Raw genomic sequence first — 16,927 nt, forward strand, 5'->3', positions numbered from 1 at the left:
GGAAATGTTATGAAATCTGAACTAATGAAACAGATCTCTCTTAACACCTGCCATATTATATTCAACAGCATTATTCTAGATATAAAAAAAGGTGTAGAGTGGGCAATTTTTAGGATTTCATATTATCCCTCTTATTGGGTGATCCAATGAACTGTGTGGAATTACAGGGTGTTTTTGACATAAAGTGCAGCTCGTGAGTCTTGGCACATTTAGTATTTCCAGATCCCCTACATTAATTACAAGGAACTTTTTTGCAAGACCTGTTTTTTTGGCACGACTCCCTGGGTTAGGTGGGAGCTCAGTGCCAATCATTGTGGCAAATGGAAGGCTCTCTCTAATGTTGTGTTTAACCTTACTGACCCCGGCATGTTGGCAACAAGATCTGACCGATGATATTCAATGCGGTGGGAGGAGGTGTGAATTTTCTCTTCTTTTTCTCATTATTTACAGAAATCCTGCACAAAGCCATTTAGGTTGTGGTTCCAGTTATTTGCAGTGAATTAAGAACAGGGCACATAGAGTGACTATACCGTATGTAAACCATATTTATAGTGCCGGAAATAAAAAAAAAGAAAGCAATACATGTACAGGACCGCTCCCAAGCACACCCCTGCCGTAGGGCAAGGTCACATGTGGCGCTTTTACGTTGCGTTTTTAAAAACGCACAGTCGAGTTTAAATACGCCAATGAAACCACACATGCATGGCATGTAATTTTCTTTTCTCAAAATGCATTTTTGTTTTTCTCTTTCCCCACAATTCCACAGAGTTTTAGTTAAGTTTTGCAAAAAAAAAAAAAAAAGGCAAGTGGAAAACAATTTACATGCAGAATGTAGTCGTACTGCTTGTCAATACGCAACGTAATTACGTCACCAGCATACACCGCCGGAAATACGTACATGCGAAATCCATCTTGTGAGAGTTTGCCCGCCATGTTGAAAATATGCAGCGTATTTCCAAACCTGCAGATCCCATAGAGTTCAATAATATGGCGTTTCCTTGGCGCATTGGCGTTTCTGCTTAAAAACGCAAATACTGTCGTCTTGTGGCGGATGTTGACTCGCGAACGCCCTATGGGAATTGCTATAATGCGTATTCCGTTTTTTTCAATAGGGCTTCATTGTAAGTTTTTAAAAACGTGATGTAAAACGTGTGACCTTGACCTTAAAACAGCTTCTAAAGTCTATAATTGGTATCTGTTCTAGCAAAAACCGAAGTCTGTGTGATATCCAGTTGACCTTAAATTTCTTATAATCCAGTGAATGCTATCAATCCAGCTCTTGAAACGTTCTGGGAGTTGTAGTTCTCCACATTCTGATGGAGTACAGCCTGGGCATCTCCCTAACAAAAAGAGGTTCATGGATAACTGAACCCCAAAGATGGTTGTAACTAGAAGAGAGAAGCCATGGAGGAGATTTGATCCACATGCACAAAGGTCATGATACAAACTGGTCTAGCACTTCTTGTGAGAATGTAGGAATTAAGATTTAGTCATCAGTAAAGGAAAATATTTCTATGCCCCACAAATGCTAGACATTCTGTAGTAATTCATTTTCCTTAAAGGAGAAGGAAAGGTTAAAACTAAGTAAGCCTAATCAGAAAGGTCCATCTAAATATACCAGTAAACCCCCAAAGTAATGTTGCTCTGAGTCCCCTGTCAAAAGAAACACTGCATTTCTTTCCTTCTATTGTGTACACATGGGCTTCTGTATCAGACTTCCTGCCTTCAGCTTAAACCTCATTGCCCTGGGCTTGAGCATGCTCAGTTTGCTCCTCTTCCCCTCCTCCCTTCTATACTGTAATCTGAGCCCAGAGCAGGGAGAGACTCAGGCAGGAAGTGATGTCACACCATGTTAATACTGCAGCTCCTATTCTAAACAAACAGAGAGTTTCTAGAGCTTTTTACTCAGGTATGGTAAAATATTCTACAGAATAAATATAGCATTCTAGCTTGCACTATTGCAGCTAATCTATTGGCAATAAAATGCCTCCGTGGCTTTCCTTCTCCTTTAAGAGATATGTAACAAGAGTCCTGCATCGAGTGGTAATACTCGCATTGCAGCTCGATTTCTGGTGGAAAAGGCCTGATATTCAAGTCAAGTGGGCACATGGTTTGAGGAGTCTGGAGGATTGGTGGCCTCTAAAAATTCTTAAAAGAATTTAAAAAAAATCTATATCTAGGTCAGGGGTCCCCAACCTTTTTTTAACCCTGAAGCCACATTCAGAAATAAAAAGAGTTGGGGAGCAACACAGGCATGCAAAAACTTCCTGGGGTGCCAAATAAGAGCTGTAATTGGCTATTTGGTGGCCCCTATGTGAACTGGCAGCCTACAGGAGACTCTGGCAGTACACCTGGTTTTTAGGCAAAACTTGCCTCCTAGTCTGGAATTCAAAAATAAGCACCTGCTTTGAGGCCACTGGGAGCAACAGCCAAGGTGTTTGTGAGCAACATGTTGTTTGTGAGCGACTGGTTGGGGATCACTGATCTAGGTGAACCACCAACTCCTGGAGGCATGTTATTCTGCATTACAGTAACACACTTGTTGTTTTAGGGTTACAGGTCTATAGTGGCCAAATATGGTTCTGCAGGTCCAGATTGGCTCATGGGTCGAATACATGAAACAAGGCAACAGCCTAGTAGCACCACAGTCCAACAGTAGAAGTATGGATAGTTTCTTAATATAAGGCCTTTTAGATTAATAATCTACAGTATCTCCTAATGGTCTCGGTTTCTGCAGTGATACTCCCTAAAGGCATACCACCAAAGGGGTGGGATTTACCAGAAAGCAGGCAGGGTTAGGATGTTAAACTGAGCCACTGACAGCCAATCATAACCCCAGGCCTTTGGCTGCCAGTGCAGACCTCATAATAAATATGGACAGGGTCGAACTGGAGCTACTAGGGTTCACCATAGAACCTGGCATTCGGGGAGCACAATGCCAATGTGTTATGGTGGAAATAAGAAATAGCTTTTGGGAACTGTTCTTGCCTGGGGCCCAGTTGCACCTGCCAGCAGTCGAGGGGTACAATCAAAGCCAACGCAGATAATCCATTGTTTGTTTCATTTCATCTTCAAAGCCTCAAAAGTGAGTCCTCGTCTGACAAGGGCAGGTTAGTGTCTGGGCTCTCAGCACAAAGCTCTGCTCCCCACACCATGCAATACACAGAATATCCCAATACAGACGTCTCACAATGTGGCGCTTAATCAATGGGCTGCAATTAAAGCCTCTGTTCAGTTTTTGAAGTCCTTGCCATAAGCTGGCTTGGCAGGGGTACAACACAGGCACAGAACAATTCCCCGGGAGTTTCCTGGTTGCCGGAATGTCACTGTTTGAAGTAAAAGGACAAACCTGTAATTTGAGGTTGGAAGGATCTCTGGGTTGTAGAATGAAACAGCAGGGCCCGGCAGTGTTCCCCCATCCAGCACTCCTCTCACTCCGCCTCATAAAATACTCTCATCCAAGGGCAGAAATACAACATTCCTGGTCTTTTTAGGTACAAGAGGGGAAAGATAATGTAAAGCTGCCAGACCACAAGGATAGGTTCTAAGGGTTATATTAAGGGTATATAATATCCTTTCCAATTTAATATGTCCAATTAATATGAAGCTGCCCCTCCCTTTGCTGCTATAACAGCCCCTGTCTTCTGGGAAAGTTTCCATTATATGGTGGAACATTGTTCCTGGGAGCTGTTTCCATTCAGACACAAGAGAATTGTTGAGGTTGGGCACTGAATTTGGGGATCAGGCCTGGCTCACAGTTGGGGGTCCTGTTCATCCCACATTTGTTCAGTTGGAATGCCCCTTTGCTGCTAAAACAGTTCTTCTGGGAGGGTTCCCACTAGATGTTGGAACATTGTTGTTGGGAGTTGCTGCCAGTCAACCACAAGAACATTAGTGAGGTTGGAGAATGATGTTGGGTTTCACAGTCAGGGATCCAATTCATCCCAGTGGATGGGTTCAGTTGGGTTGAGGTCAGGGCTCTGTGCAGTTAGGTTCTTTCCATCTCAACAAATCCATTCTGTATGGACCTGGCTCTGTACATGGGGGCATTATTTTGCTGAAACATTAAAGGGCCTCCCCAAACTGTTCCAAAAAATAGGAAGCCTGGAATTGTCAGGAATGTCATTGCACCCTGTAGCTTTAAAGTTTTACTGGAACCAGGGGTCAAAAACCATGGAAACATCCCTAGTAAATTATTCCTCCTATGTGTAGTAGTGTTCTCCTGGCATCTGCCTAGACTACTCCATCTACTGACAGATACTGAAACATGATTCATACATTGCTCTTACTCTGGAGTCCAATAGCAGTGTCCTTTACACGCAAACCATGAGCACGGTGATGTAAAACTTGCATGTGCCACTTGACCATGGAAACTTTTTTTACTAAACTAAAACATGAAATATGCAAGATGATAAAACAGCTCTTGACTATCTTACTTTATAGAGCACTGGGAAGGCCCCATCTAGAATATGTCATAGAGTTTTGGTCTCCAGCGCTAAAACTGAACATTATTGTATTAGAGAGGGTACAGAGAAGGGCAACTAAGCTGGTAAAGGGAAATCTTAGCTATGAGGAAAGACTGGCCAAATTGGGGATGTTCACGCTGGAGAAGAGGCGCTTAAGGGGTGATATGATGACTATGTATAAATATATAAGGGGATCATATAATAATCTCTCTAATGCTTTATTTACCAGTAGGTCTTTCCAGCCAATTAGAAGAAAAGAGGTTCCGCCTAAATATTCGGAAGGGGTTTGTTACAGTGAGAGCTGTGAAGATGTGGAATTGTCTCCCTGAATCAGTGGTACAGGCTGATACATTAGATAGGTATAAGAAGGGGTTGGATGGTGTTTAGCAAGTGAGGGAATACAGGGATATGGGAGATAGCTCATAGTACAAGTTGATCCAGGGACTAGTTCAATTGCCATTTTGGAGTCAGGAAGGATTTTTTCCCCCTCGGAGGCTTCAGATTGGGTTTTTTTTGCCTTCCTCTGGATCAACTAGCAGTTAGGTTAGGTTAAAATAGAGTTCAAAAGTTAACATGATGGACATGTGTCTAACTTACTATATTACTATGTAACCCCTCAGGGACAAAGTAGCTCAGATTTTTGTCCTCCAATTAAAATTCATTGAGTGGAAGGAACCACACGGAGAGCAACACGAGGTATTGTTTATGCCGAGAGTCTAGTAATTAGGGGAATGAGCTCCCCAGCACTAACCACTCGGCAGTGAAACTGAGATAATGTCACCATCGCAAGTAAGAAAATAAAGGAAATTCTCCTCAGCTGGAGATGTATGAACCAGTTCTCCCTCCGGATGGATTGCGTCGACCAGAACCCAAGGGAGCCGCTTGTTTACAATGACACGGAGCAGAACGAGGCTGTCGTTTCCTGGCTGGGGACTGTAGGTAAGGGAAGCAGATGATTAGGGAACAACAGGCCAAAATCAACTTGTTATTTCCAGTTGTAAATATGAGTCTCACAGTGATACTGAAGTCATATCTCTGAGCCGTTTTTGCAATGCAGCATATGACTAGGGGCCTTATAAAATAATGGCATTGTACAAAGAAGTCTGGACCATATAGATCTCCTGCAGAGCCACATCCAGCTGGAGACCTCCACTTGGGCAGCATTGATTGACATTATCAGATGAGTTTGTTTCCATCAGGCAATAAAAAGAGTTTACTCAATTGGTCTCAGATGGGTCGATACCCTCAAATGGTCTTAGATGGGTCAATATCCATGTAGGTTGGAAAGAAATCAGATTGTTAGCTTTATGGCCATACGCAATGAGGACCATGCAACACAGATGCAATTAGTTGGCTCACGTGTGCCGTGAACATGCAATGCGTCTTGACATGGAAGTCATTTAGAGATGTATTCTTTCATTACCAATCTCCCAAAGAAGAGCAACCTTTAGGGGTCCAGAGTGGGCCATACATATATTGGTGCCATGATGGGAAGTAGTTCCAGAAAGAAGAGGGCCAGGCAGCAGATAATAGTTGGGCAAGATGGAAACAAGATCGCAAGAAAGGCAAGATGGTCCCAGTTGTGCAAGATGGTCTCAGCAGGGCATAAATGGGCCCAGTAGTATAAGATAATGATGGGAGGGCAAGATGAGGAAAGTATGGACAATATGGCAAATGGTTGGTGGGGTCTCACAATAGTTCAGCATCACAAAGGAATGGTTTCCTTACTGTAAGGGCAGACAGGATACTGGTTTCAGGGATTTATTGGTGGGGGGAAGAACATACCATTCTTTATTGTAAGGGTAATAGCACATGTAAGTGAAGATACGTTACAGAAAGGTTGTAATTAATTAAAGGACTTAGAATTCAGATGGAGGCATTTCCTAGACAGAAATATGGCAATACAGTCGTAGAGATCCAAAGACCCCAATCCCCTGCGTATCACTCATCTAAAGAGTCCACAGATAGCCCCCAACAAATCAAGAACCTCTGGCCTCTATACAGGAAGAGAAAGGGCAGAGTTGGACTGGGCAGGACACTGGGAAAAACCCCAATGGGCTCTAGCCCTCATGGGCCCTGCTGGGCCAGACCCACTCCCCACAGAGAAGCAGCCAAAAGTAATGAAAATGCATAGAAAGAAATATATGAAGCAAATAAAAGGGCAATAGGTAAGTCAATTCAGGAGGTAGGTGAGCACCCCAAGCAATGTCAGGTAAACACACTTGGGAAATGATTTCTAAATGCAAACAAGATTGCTCAGCAGTTGGCAGCTCCGTCAGCTTATAAATCACTAGTAAAGCCTGAAAGTCTGAATGAATCTACAAAATACTTTAGGTGAGAAGCTACCCACCACATTGAACTGGGCACCTGGGAAACTGACAATATGTCTACCCCCTTATCAGATTTCAAAATTAAATATAAAAAAAATCTGTTTGCTCTTTTGAGAAATGTATTTCAGCGCTGGAGCAGCACTATTAACTGATGTGTTTTTCCCATTACATTATCCCCCTAAATAGCAGTAGAGAGCAGAGCCCTGTGCCCCCAGCACCTCAGTGACCCCAGAGCATCACAGGTCGTGCCAAGGGGAGATGAATTAGAAAAAAAACCCCCAGCTGAGCAAATATGAATTATCTTAATTACAAAAGCTGCTTAGTGCCTATAGGTCAGCTAGTAAATCGCTTTACTGCCGTCGCGCTAATCCCTTCTCGTAGATAATGCTCCTCCAGGTATTTGCATAAGGCAGGGCACCCGTTTGTATCCACACAGTAGGGTGCTGCACACAGACATTAATGATCACATAGATACTAGTTGCTGGGTGCACAATCTCTTGTTTCAACAGCTGCTTGGCCTGTGATGTTTGTCTGTGCCGGGGGGTCCGGGAGTAATTTTGCGGGGTTAGTGTCCATTACCCCTGTGTAGCAGAAGCCAGCTGATTAAAGGGCATGTAAAGGCAAAAAAAATAAAATACAATTTTTACTTTCTTTAATGAAAAAGAAACCTATCTCCAATATACTTTAATTAAAAAATGTGTTTTTATAAGAAATCTGACTGTATGTAGTGAAATTCTCCCTTCATTTACTGAATAGGAATGGTCAGGGAACCAATCATATTTATGAACAGCAGGGGGAGTTTTGTTTGTTTCCCTGTAGAGCAGTTGGCGATTGTGTAAAGATTTGTATTGGATTTTATTTTTGCCTTTACATCCCCTTTACTGTTTCCAACTCCAGCTGCAGGGACAAAGATCATGGAGTCAGATTTAAACAGATAAACTGGGATTCTATTTGGAGAAAGTTTGAAAAAGTATAAAATCCACATTAGATTACATGACAACACAGGACCCAGTGCAGTCTGTATATTCTGATTATTAATCAGTCTTGCTGTATCGGCTTCTGGCAGATATTATTTGACTTGTGCTGTTTTGATAATATATGACGATCCCTTAGCAGCTCAGACCACACTGAGCATGTGCACAGTCTTGGTCTTGTAAAGATGTATAACAAAGTTACAAGATGGTGACCCCCTGTGGCCAACTTTGAAAGCATAAATCATTTGTTTGATTAGGCTTGTGGTGCAGTAAGTTCATGTTTATATTTAGTATACAAAATACAGCATTTCTAGGCTTATTCTATTTTAGACTTTGCTTCCCCTTTAAAAGACATGAGCCTAAGCATGCAAGGTATAGGGGGAATTGGAGTCTGTGTAGGAGAGTTGGCTTCTGCCATATTGTACAGGTCCATTTGCCTGGACTTCTTGCCGGCAGAGAAGGAGTTAACATGAATTCCTCGCGAGAAGCCCATAAAATGGTGTTATCATCAAGGTCACATTATTTGCTTGAGTTCCCGGCCATCTGCCACCCTCAGACTCAGCTTGAATTACACCGGCAATTATGTAACGATGAGACGCAGATTTACCAGCATTACAATAAAGAGAAAGGCTCCCATAGGCTAAAGGGGAATTTATTAGCAGCCAAGTAATCAGGTTAAAAATGGAAAGTCGGCTGTTTCTGATTATAGGCCATAAACAGAGTAATGTGGTCAAACAGACCAGGTCGTTTCATCTCATTCTCTGCATTTGGGCTGAAAGAAGCCGGTTTTGGATTCCTGGAAACTAGAGTCCTGCAGCGGGTCGGGTACTTGCACATACCTCCCAACATTTTGGGAATAAAAAGAGGGACAAAAAAGTTGCCGCGCGCAGTGTGTCTAATTTTTTGACCACACCCATTTTTGTGACCCCCTAATGACCATGTTCATTTTATAAAATCTGGCAGGTTATGAAAGTTTGAACATATTTCTGTGTTTTATTTTCCAGTTATTACAGTTTTGCTAATGAAGGTGAATTGCCCTTTAAGTTGTGAGTCTAACTTTTCCCAAGGGACCGGTTATCTTATATTTGTTACAATTACTTATTTGCTTATCTAGAAATTGTTACAAAAGTATCTTATCTGCAGCTGTGGCTGTTCTGGGCTCTCTGCCAAAAGCCAATTAAGTTAGAAACATAATTTCTTTTTCTGGCTGTTCAGTACAGAGAAAATCGGGACTTTTCAATACAAACGAGGGACTGTGGGTTAAGCTGTCAAAAGAAGGACTGTCCATCTAAAAACAGGACAGTTGGGAGGTATGCCCGTGGGTTACCGGAAAAAAAAAAGCGGGTACCCTGCAGAATGAGGGGAGGATTTTTAGGTGCGGGTATAGATGTGGGTCGCGGGTCTCATCTAAATTTCTTATCTTGTGTAATATTGCCCACTTTTGATGACGTCACTTCCGGTTCGCAGCAACACCACTTCCTGTTTAATGGTGGTCAGCGGGTTTCGGATAAGGTAGTTGCGGGTCCGGGACGGGTAGTGGATCAAAGTGGGTAAATATGCGGGTTGCGGTTCTGCAATGCTGGGGACAATAGCACTATGCAGAGGGGAAGCTGGTAATATTATATTTTAGTATATGGCTGGGAGCTGCCCTACTGATTCCCTTATAAAGTATAGAATGTGCTCAGGAAACCACAGCTACCCCCATTCTCAACCATTTAGAATCCTTCCTTGTGTTAAAATTAAATTGTGGCCCTCTGTACATTTGCCCACACAAAAGGAACAGACAATGGAGAATGATAGCAGCAACTTACCCGTATCTTTATAACTCTGCTCTTGGAGTAGCAGTTCCTCTTCAACAGCATTTTCTGCAAAGTACAAAATATTTCAGTTCAGGGTTAATAGTAAGAACGTCAAGTTACAATGACTCACAACGGAGCAAACCATGTTAATAATAAGTTCCAGTATCTCCTACATGGAACATGGTCTAACCGTAGATTAAGCCGGTGCCACCCTGAGTTACGGTGCTTGGCGCTGCTGCCTTATAGTACTAGGGCTTGAGTTTAATTGCAGATCTTCTCACTCAACAACTTTACCAAGTGAGTAGGGATGGGCGAATTTGACCCGTTTTGTTTTGGCAAAAATTCACCGCAGGCGAAATGCCGCAGACGCCCATTAAAGTCTATGGGCATCATTTCTGCGCCGAAACAAGGCGAAAAAATTTGCCCATCCCTACAAGTGAGCAGATCATAGAGAACATGATTCTGCAGGTGCCTGGGGTTTGAAGTTCTGGTAACATTTGAACTGTGAACATTGGCACTAAGTCAAACATTCCAATTCTCTAACTGGCTACTTGCTCTAACTCTATTTTCTTACTACTGCTCTTATTGGCTACTCACTCTATCTATATCAATATACTCAAGCTCTCACTGGCTACTCACTTTAGTTCTATCACAGTTCACACTGCTCTCACTGGCTACTTGCTACCCTACTAACATACTAATGCTCTGATTCACTACTCGTTCTCGCTTTATCGTCATACTATTTCTCTGATTGGCTTCGTTGTTTTATCAGCATAAAACTGCTCTGACAGGCTACTCACTTTAGCTTTACTAACATGCTTATGCTCTGACTGGCTTCTTGCACTGCATTTATGAATCTACTACTGCTCTGACTGGCTACTAGCTCTAGATCTATCAACCTACTGTTGCTCCGGCTGGTTATTAGTTCTAGATCTCTGTGACAGCTAGTTATAGATCATTTACTTACTATTATTTTGACTAGCTCCTAGTTCTAGATCTATAAAGCTACTATTGCTCTGACTGGTTACTAGTTCTAGATCAAAGTGACAGCTAGTTCTAGATGCATTAACTTACTACTCTTTTGACTGGCTCCTAGTCCTAGATCTATCAACCTAATTGTGCTTTAACTGGCTCATTGTTTTAGATCTATCACCCTACTACTGATCTGACTGGCTACTAGTCGATCTATCAACATATTAATGCTCTGACGATTGTTTGCTCTACCTTTATAATACACAAAAGCCATGAATATCTTGTAGATTATATACTTATAAACGGTGAGTTCTGATGTCATCAGTTATAAACGGTGAGTAGTGATGTCATTTCTGTCACATGACTCACTGAAACTTGTGTATTATTATAAATAAAGAACCCCCCCAGTTGTAAAATATGAGGATATTAGAAGTTACCTTGGAGTTCCATGACCTTCGGCCTCGTGTTTTTATAAGGTCATGAAACTCCTCTGTAACTTATAATATCCTTATATTTTACAAGAGGGGGTACTTTATTCACTGTATAAATCTGCTACTGCTCTAACTTGCTCCTAGTTTGAGATTGATCAGCCCACTACTGTTCTGACTGGCTCCTAGTTCTAGATCTACGTGGCTGCTAGTTCTAGATCTTTCAAAGTAATACTGCTCTGACTGGCTACTAGTTTTAAATCAGCCTACTACTGTTGTGACTGGCTACTCACTCTAGCTCTACCAACATAGTACTGCTCTAATTGGCTCCTGATTGGCTATGATTTAGCATCACCAAACACAACTCAGAGACGAGGGTGCAAAGTAGAACTAGGTGTGATACCTCCCCTCACAAAAACGTGAGTGTGCTCCATACAATAGTGTGAAACACAATCAGGGCGAGTGAGTAGCCTTTATACAGTGCAAGGCAGCTGGTCAGTCTGACAGGCCCAGACTTCATAGTCAGATATTTCCTGTTTATATTGTGTTTAGAGTTGGACTGAACATTCCAGGCTGCCCAGACTAATGCCTCGTACACACACATATATATATATATAAAACATATTCCTGCCCATTCCATCAGTGTAACAGCAGGAAGACTTTGCCTGAAATAATCCGCCTGACAAAGTGCAGAACACGACACAAAAAAACACGTTCCAGAATGGTTTTGTATTTCACCGGAATAAACCCTTCCTCTTGTTTATTCATACAGAGCAATGGTCAGAATCCCTGTGGCTCAGCAGTGGCTGCTGGGAGATCTATGTGTTTTCACAGTCGGATCCACCTTTCTCCACTTAAAGGGATACTGTCATGGGAAAAAAATGTTTTTCAAAATGAATCAGTTAATAGTGCTGCTCCAGCAGAATTCTGCACTGAAATCCATTTCTCAAAAGAGCAAACAGATTTTTTTATATTCAATTTTGAAATCTGACATGGGGCTAGACATATTGTCAATTTCCCAGCTGCCCCAAGTCATGTGACTTGTGCTCTGATAAACTTCAGTCACTCTTTACTGCTTTACTGCAAGTTGGAGTGATATCACCCCCCCTCCCTTCCTTTCCCCCCCAGCAGCCAAACAAAAGAACATTGGGAAGGTAACCAGATAACAGCTCCCTAACACAAGATAACAGCTGCCTGGTAGATCTAAGAACAACACTCAATAGTAAAATCCAGGTCCCACTGAGACACATTCAATTACATTGAGAAGGAAAAACAGCAGCCTGCCAGAAAGCATTTCTCTCCTAAAGTGCAGGCACAAGTCACATGACAAGAAGCAGCTGGGAAATTCCCTCGAATTCACTTCGACCCTTGATAAATCTCATTCCTTCTCTGTATATTTGTATTTATACATATGGGAGGAGGAGGTGCCATATTGATTCCCTTAGACAGTATGAAGGTACAGCTTATTGTGTGCCCAGAGCATTCCTTCTCTGTATATTTGTATTTATACATATGGGAGGAGGTGCCATATTGATTCCCTTAGACAGTACAGTATGAGGGTATAGCTTATTGTGTGCCCAGAACATTCATCCTCTGTATATTTGTATTTATACATATGGGTATGGGTTTCATTTGAAGGGGTTGAACTTGATGGACTTTGGTCTTTTTTAAACCTGATCTAACTATGTAACTATGTGTAGGAGCTGCCATATAGCTCATTTTGTAGTCAAAACATTCCTTTGCTGTGAATGTGGATAAATAGGAGTTCTTCCTATGACAAGTTCACGTACAGTAAATTGAGCCCCAGCTGCAGAGGCTGCTAATATGGATCAGTAACAGAAGGGTCACTATCCATAGCCCATGGCTTTGCAGCATTAATTCCATACTGTAGCTGGAAACCAATGATTTCCAATGATAAATTAAAACTTGACTCAGAAATAAATTTTGAGCAGTCGGGTTATTAACAGAGAGCGAGGGATGTGTTTGCGTCACGTCAATAAGAGACTGGGGCAATGTCTTGTTTATAGACAACATGGAGCAGAGGAAAGTCATAAGGGCGGCATAGAACTGTAACTTATAGTATATATAGTAACTTATAGTTGCTTAGAGAATGTCCACTTCTTAAAAGCTTTTCTTTGGTCTTAATTTTTTATAATTTTTTAATTATTTGCCTTCTCCTTCTGGCTCTTTCCGGTTTTCAAATGGGGGTCACTGACCCGACAGCTAAAAAAAACTATTCATCTGTGTGGCTACTTTTCTATTTATTTTATTAAAGGGGTGGTTTACCTTGAAGGTAACTTTTATTATTTTATAGAACAGCCGATTCTAAGCACTTTTTCAATTGGTCTTCATTATTTTTTTTATAGTTTTATAGTTATTTGCCTTTTTCTTCTGACTCTTTGCCTCTTTCAAATGGGCTTCTCTGACTTCTAAATATCAAATGCTCTGTAAGGCTACAATTGTTATTTTTTCTTTTTATTAGTGATTATTACTATTCAGGCCTCTCCTATTCATATTCCAGTCTCGTATTCAAATCAATGCATGGTTGCTAGGGTAATTTGGACCCTAGTTACCAGATTGCTTAAGATGCAAATGGAAGAGCTACTGAATAAAAAGCTAAATAACTCAAACACCGTCAATAATAAAAAAATAAAACCAATTGCAAATTGTCTCAGGATATCACTCTCTGCATCATATTAAAAGTTATCTCAAATGTAAACAACCCCTTTAAAGGAAAACTATACCCCCCAAACAATGTAGGTCTCTATTAAAAGATACTGAGTAAAACAGCTCATGTGTAAAACCCTGCTTCATGTAAATGAACCATTATCATAATAATATACTTTTTTAGTAGTATGTGCCATTGGGTAATCATAAATAGAAAATTGCCATTTTAAAAAATAAGGGCCGCCCCCTGAGATCGTAAGATTCACTGTGCACACATACAAACCACATGTAAGGTCACATGAGCCAATTAACAGACAGAGTTCTGCCTTTTGCTTCCTCACTTCTTCCTGTTACAGTTAGTGTTGTAGTATTTCTGGTCAGGTGATCTCTGAGGCAGCACAGATAGAGTCACGAAATGGTGGTTCAAGGCAAGAGATGTAAAAGGGCAATATTTACTTAAATATATATTCCAGTTTGGTAAGATTCTTTAATATGTCATTCAATTTGATATAAACTATCTGTTGCTTAAGTTTTCATTTTGGGGGTATAGTTTTCCTTTAATTTATCTTTCTATCCAGGCCTCTCCTAAATATATTCCAGTCTCTCATTCAAATCACTGCCTGGTTGCTAGGGTAATTTGGACCCTAGCAACCAGATATCGACTGAAATTCCAAACTGGAGAGCTGCTGAACAAAAACCGAAAGAACTCAGAAAAGTACAAATAAAACATGATGACTATTTGCAAATTGTCTCCCTCTAAATCATACTAATACATTGCGTGAAGATGTCTTCAATTCAATAAGATGGTGGCAGTAGGGCAAATGAAAACTAAAGGCAAAGAATGAGACTGTATGTCAAGACGGAGACCATAGGCCAGGACAAAGATCGAAGGATCCGTATATAGACTGTAGAGCAAGGCAAAAAGGCTGGTGGTAGATTTAGTAGGGCAGCATGGCTACAGTGAAAACAAGATAGTGGCAGTGTGTTAAAGGAATTGTTCAGTATAAAAATAAAACTGGGTAAATAGATAGGCTGTGCAAAATAAAAAATGTTTCTAATATAGTTAGTTAGTCAAAAATGTAATGTATAAAGGCTGTAGTGACTGGATGTGTAACATAATAGCCAGAACACTACTTCCTGCTTTTCAGCTCTCTTGGTTTACACTGATTGGTTACCAGGCAGTAACCAATCACTGACTTGAGGGGGAGCCACATGGGTCATAACTGTTGCTTTTGAATCTGAGCTGAATGCTGAGGATCAATTGCAAACTCACTGAACAGTTATGGCCCATGTGGCCCCCCTTAGAAACGCTGACTAACTCAGAGTTAGAGAGCTGAAAAGCAGGAAGTAGTGTTCTGGCTATTATGTTACACAGTCAGTCACTCCAGCCATTATACATTACATTTTTGGCAAACTAACTATATTAGATACATTTTTTATTTTGCACAGCCCATCTATTTACCCAGTTTTTATTTTTACACTGAACTGTTCCGTTAAGATAAAGCGGATGGTATTTAAAGGGGAACAATTGTGAAAATGAAATTTTAAAATAAGCTTCCTCATACCGAAGTCAGAAACTTTCTAAATACAATCAATTAAAGATTCTGCATTGTTTCTGAAATAATCAAGTTTATATTCACTATTCCTCTCTCAGCATCTGTTTCTCTTCATTCTGTCTTCATTCAGGAGTTGGGTGTCAGATATTCATTGACAGTTAGATCCAATATATCTTATAGGGGGGCTTCCTTTCCTAGCAGAAGTATTAGAGCTCACTCAACTGATTCCAGTACAAACAAAATCTAACCAAATAACTGCCTTTTGCACAAATCCTGCATGTAGAGAGACATGATGTCTGGTGATTTTAATAGAGTGAGCTCTAATACATCTTCTAGCAAAAGGAGCCCCCCTATAAGATATATTGAATCTAACTGTCAATTTATATCTGACACCCAACTGCTGCATGAAGAGAGAATGAAGAGAAACAGATGCTGAGAGAGGAATAGTGAAGATAAACTTGATTATTTCAGACACAATCCAGAATATTTAATTGATTGTATTTAGAAAGTTTCTTATTTCAGTATGAGGAAGCTTCTATTAAATTTTCATATTCGCAGTAGTTCCCCTTTAAACTCAAGAATAAAGAGAAAGCCTGGGTTCAACACAGCGATGCCCTAAGAATACAGTGAGTTGGGACACCTGGGGTTTTCCAGATAACGGATCTTTCCATAATTTGGATCTCTACTAGAACATTATATCAACCTTAAATAAACCCAAAAGGCTCCGTAATTCGGAGCTTTCTGTATAACAGGTTTCTAAATAACGGATCCCATATGTGACCCTGTGGCTCCCTGTTTTTTACAGAGCTTCAGTCTGGGGTTTTTGAGCAGAAAATAGACTTTTGTCGTATAAATCAGTGTCTTCCCTTTTTCCTCCTCAATATTTTCCATGAAGAGAGCAAGTGAAAGGGCAAACTGTCAGTTAATTTGCATTTACTAATGAGGTAGGATTCAGTTACCAAGGAAAGTCATTTGGCTGAAGCCCTACTGATTTACACAGGAGTTCAGCTATTGGCTCCCTAAATCTCTAGTGGCACCTGGTGGGATTCTGGGCTAAGCCTTATGCTCCAGGGATAAAGGGAGGTGCCACTGGGAAACAGACAGAGATCTGCTCACTATTTACTTGTGATCAAAACTGTCATTCTGGAATCATTTGCAATAACTTGGCTTCTGCCCTACGGGCGTAATGTTGCACAAATACACCATAAACATTTGACAAAACATGGTCTTATTGCCTATGCTTTTATTATAGATAGAGATAGTGTTAGATACCATCATTTTATGATACAGTATTTTTCTGTACAGTCTATGAGCAAGTTTATGGGGGCTGTTCCTGCTGAATTGTGCTTAGTACAGGGAATACCTATGCTGCCATAGTTTTATGGGATCTCTGTGTACAGACTATGAGCAAACTAAGGGGACTGTTCCTGCTGAATTGTGATTAGTACAGGGAATACCTATGCTGCCATAGTTTTATGGGATCTCTCTGTACAGACTATGAGCAAACTTAGGGGCTGTTCCTGCTGAATTTTGCTTAGTACAGGGGAATACCTATGCTGCCATAGTTTTATGGGATCTCTCTGTACAGACTATGAGCAAACTTAGGGGCTGTTCCTGCTGAATTGTGCTTAGTACAGAGTAATACCTATGCTGCCATAGTTTTATGGGATCTCTCTGTACAGACTATGAGCAAACTTAGGGGCTGTTCCTGCTGAATTGTGCTTAGTACAGAGTA

The 16,927-nt window shown here is 41.0% G+C and overlaps 1 protein-coding gene across 1 annotated transcript in view; it reads right to left on the reverse strand.

Moving 5' to 3' along the window:
- MGC86483.S (uncharacterized protein MGC86483 S homeolog) overlaps positions 1 to 16,927 on the reverse strand; it is a 56,215-nt gene that overhangs the window by 3,632 nt on the left and 35,656 nt on the right. The window contains exon 4 of the mRNA XM_018264904.2: positions 9,582 to 9,635. Within this exon, the coding sequence (XP_018120393.1) occupies positions 9,582 to 9,635 (54 nt within the window). The remainder of the gene's footprint in view (positions 1 to 9,581; positions 9,636 to 16,927) is intronic.

Source organism: Xenopus laevis, chromosome 5S, assembly GCF_017654675.1.
Source record: "Xenopus laevis strain J_2021 chromosome 5S, Xenopus_laevis_v10.1, whole genome shotgun sequence".
Taxonomy (NCBI): domain Eukaryota; kingdom Metazoa; phylum Chordata; class Amphibia; order Anura; family Pipidae; genus Xenopus; species Xenopus laevis.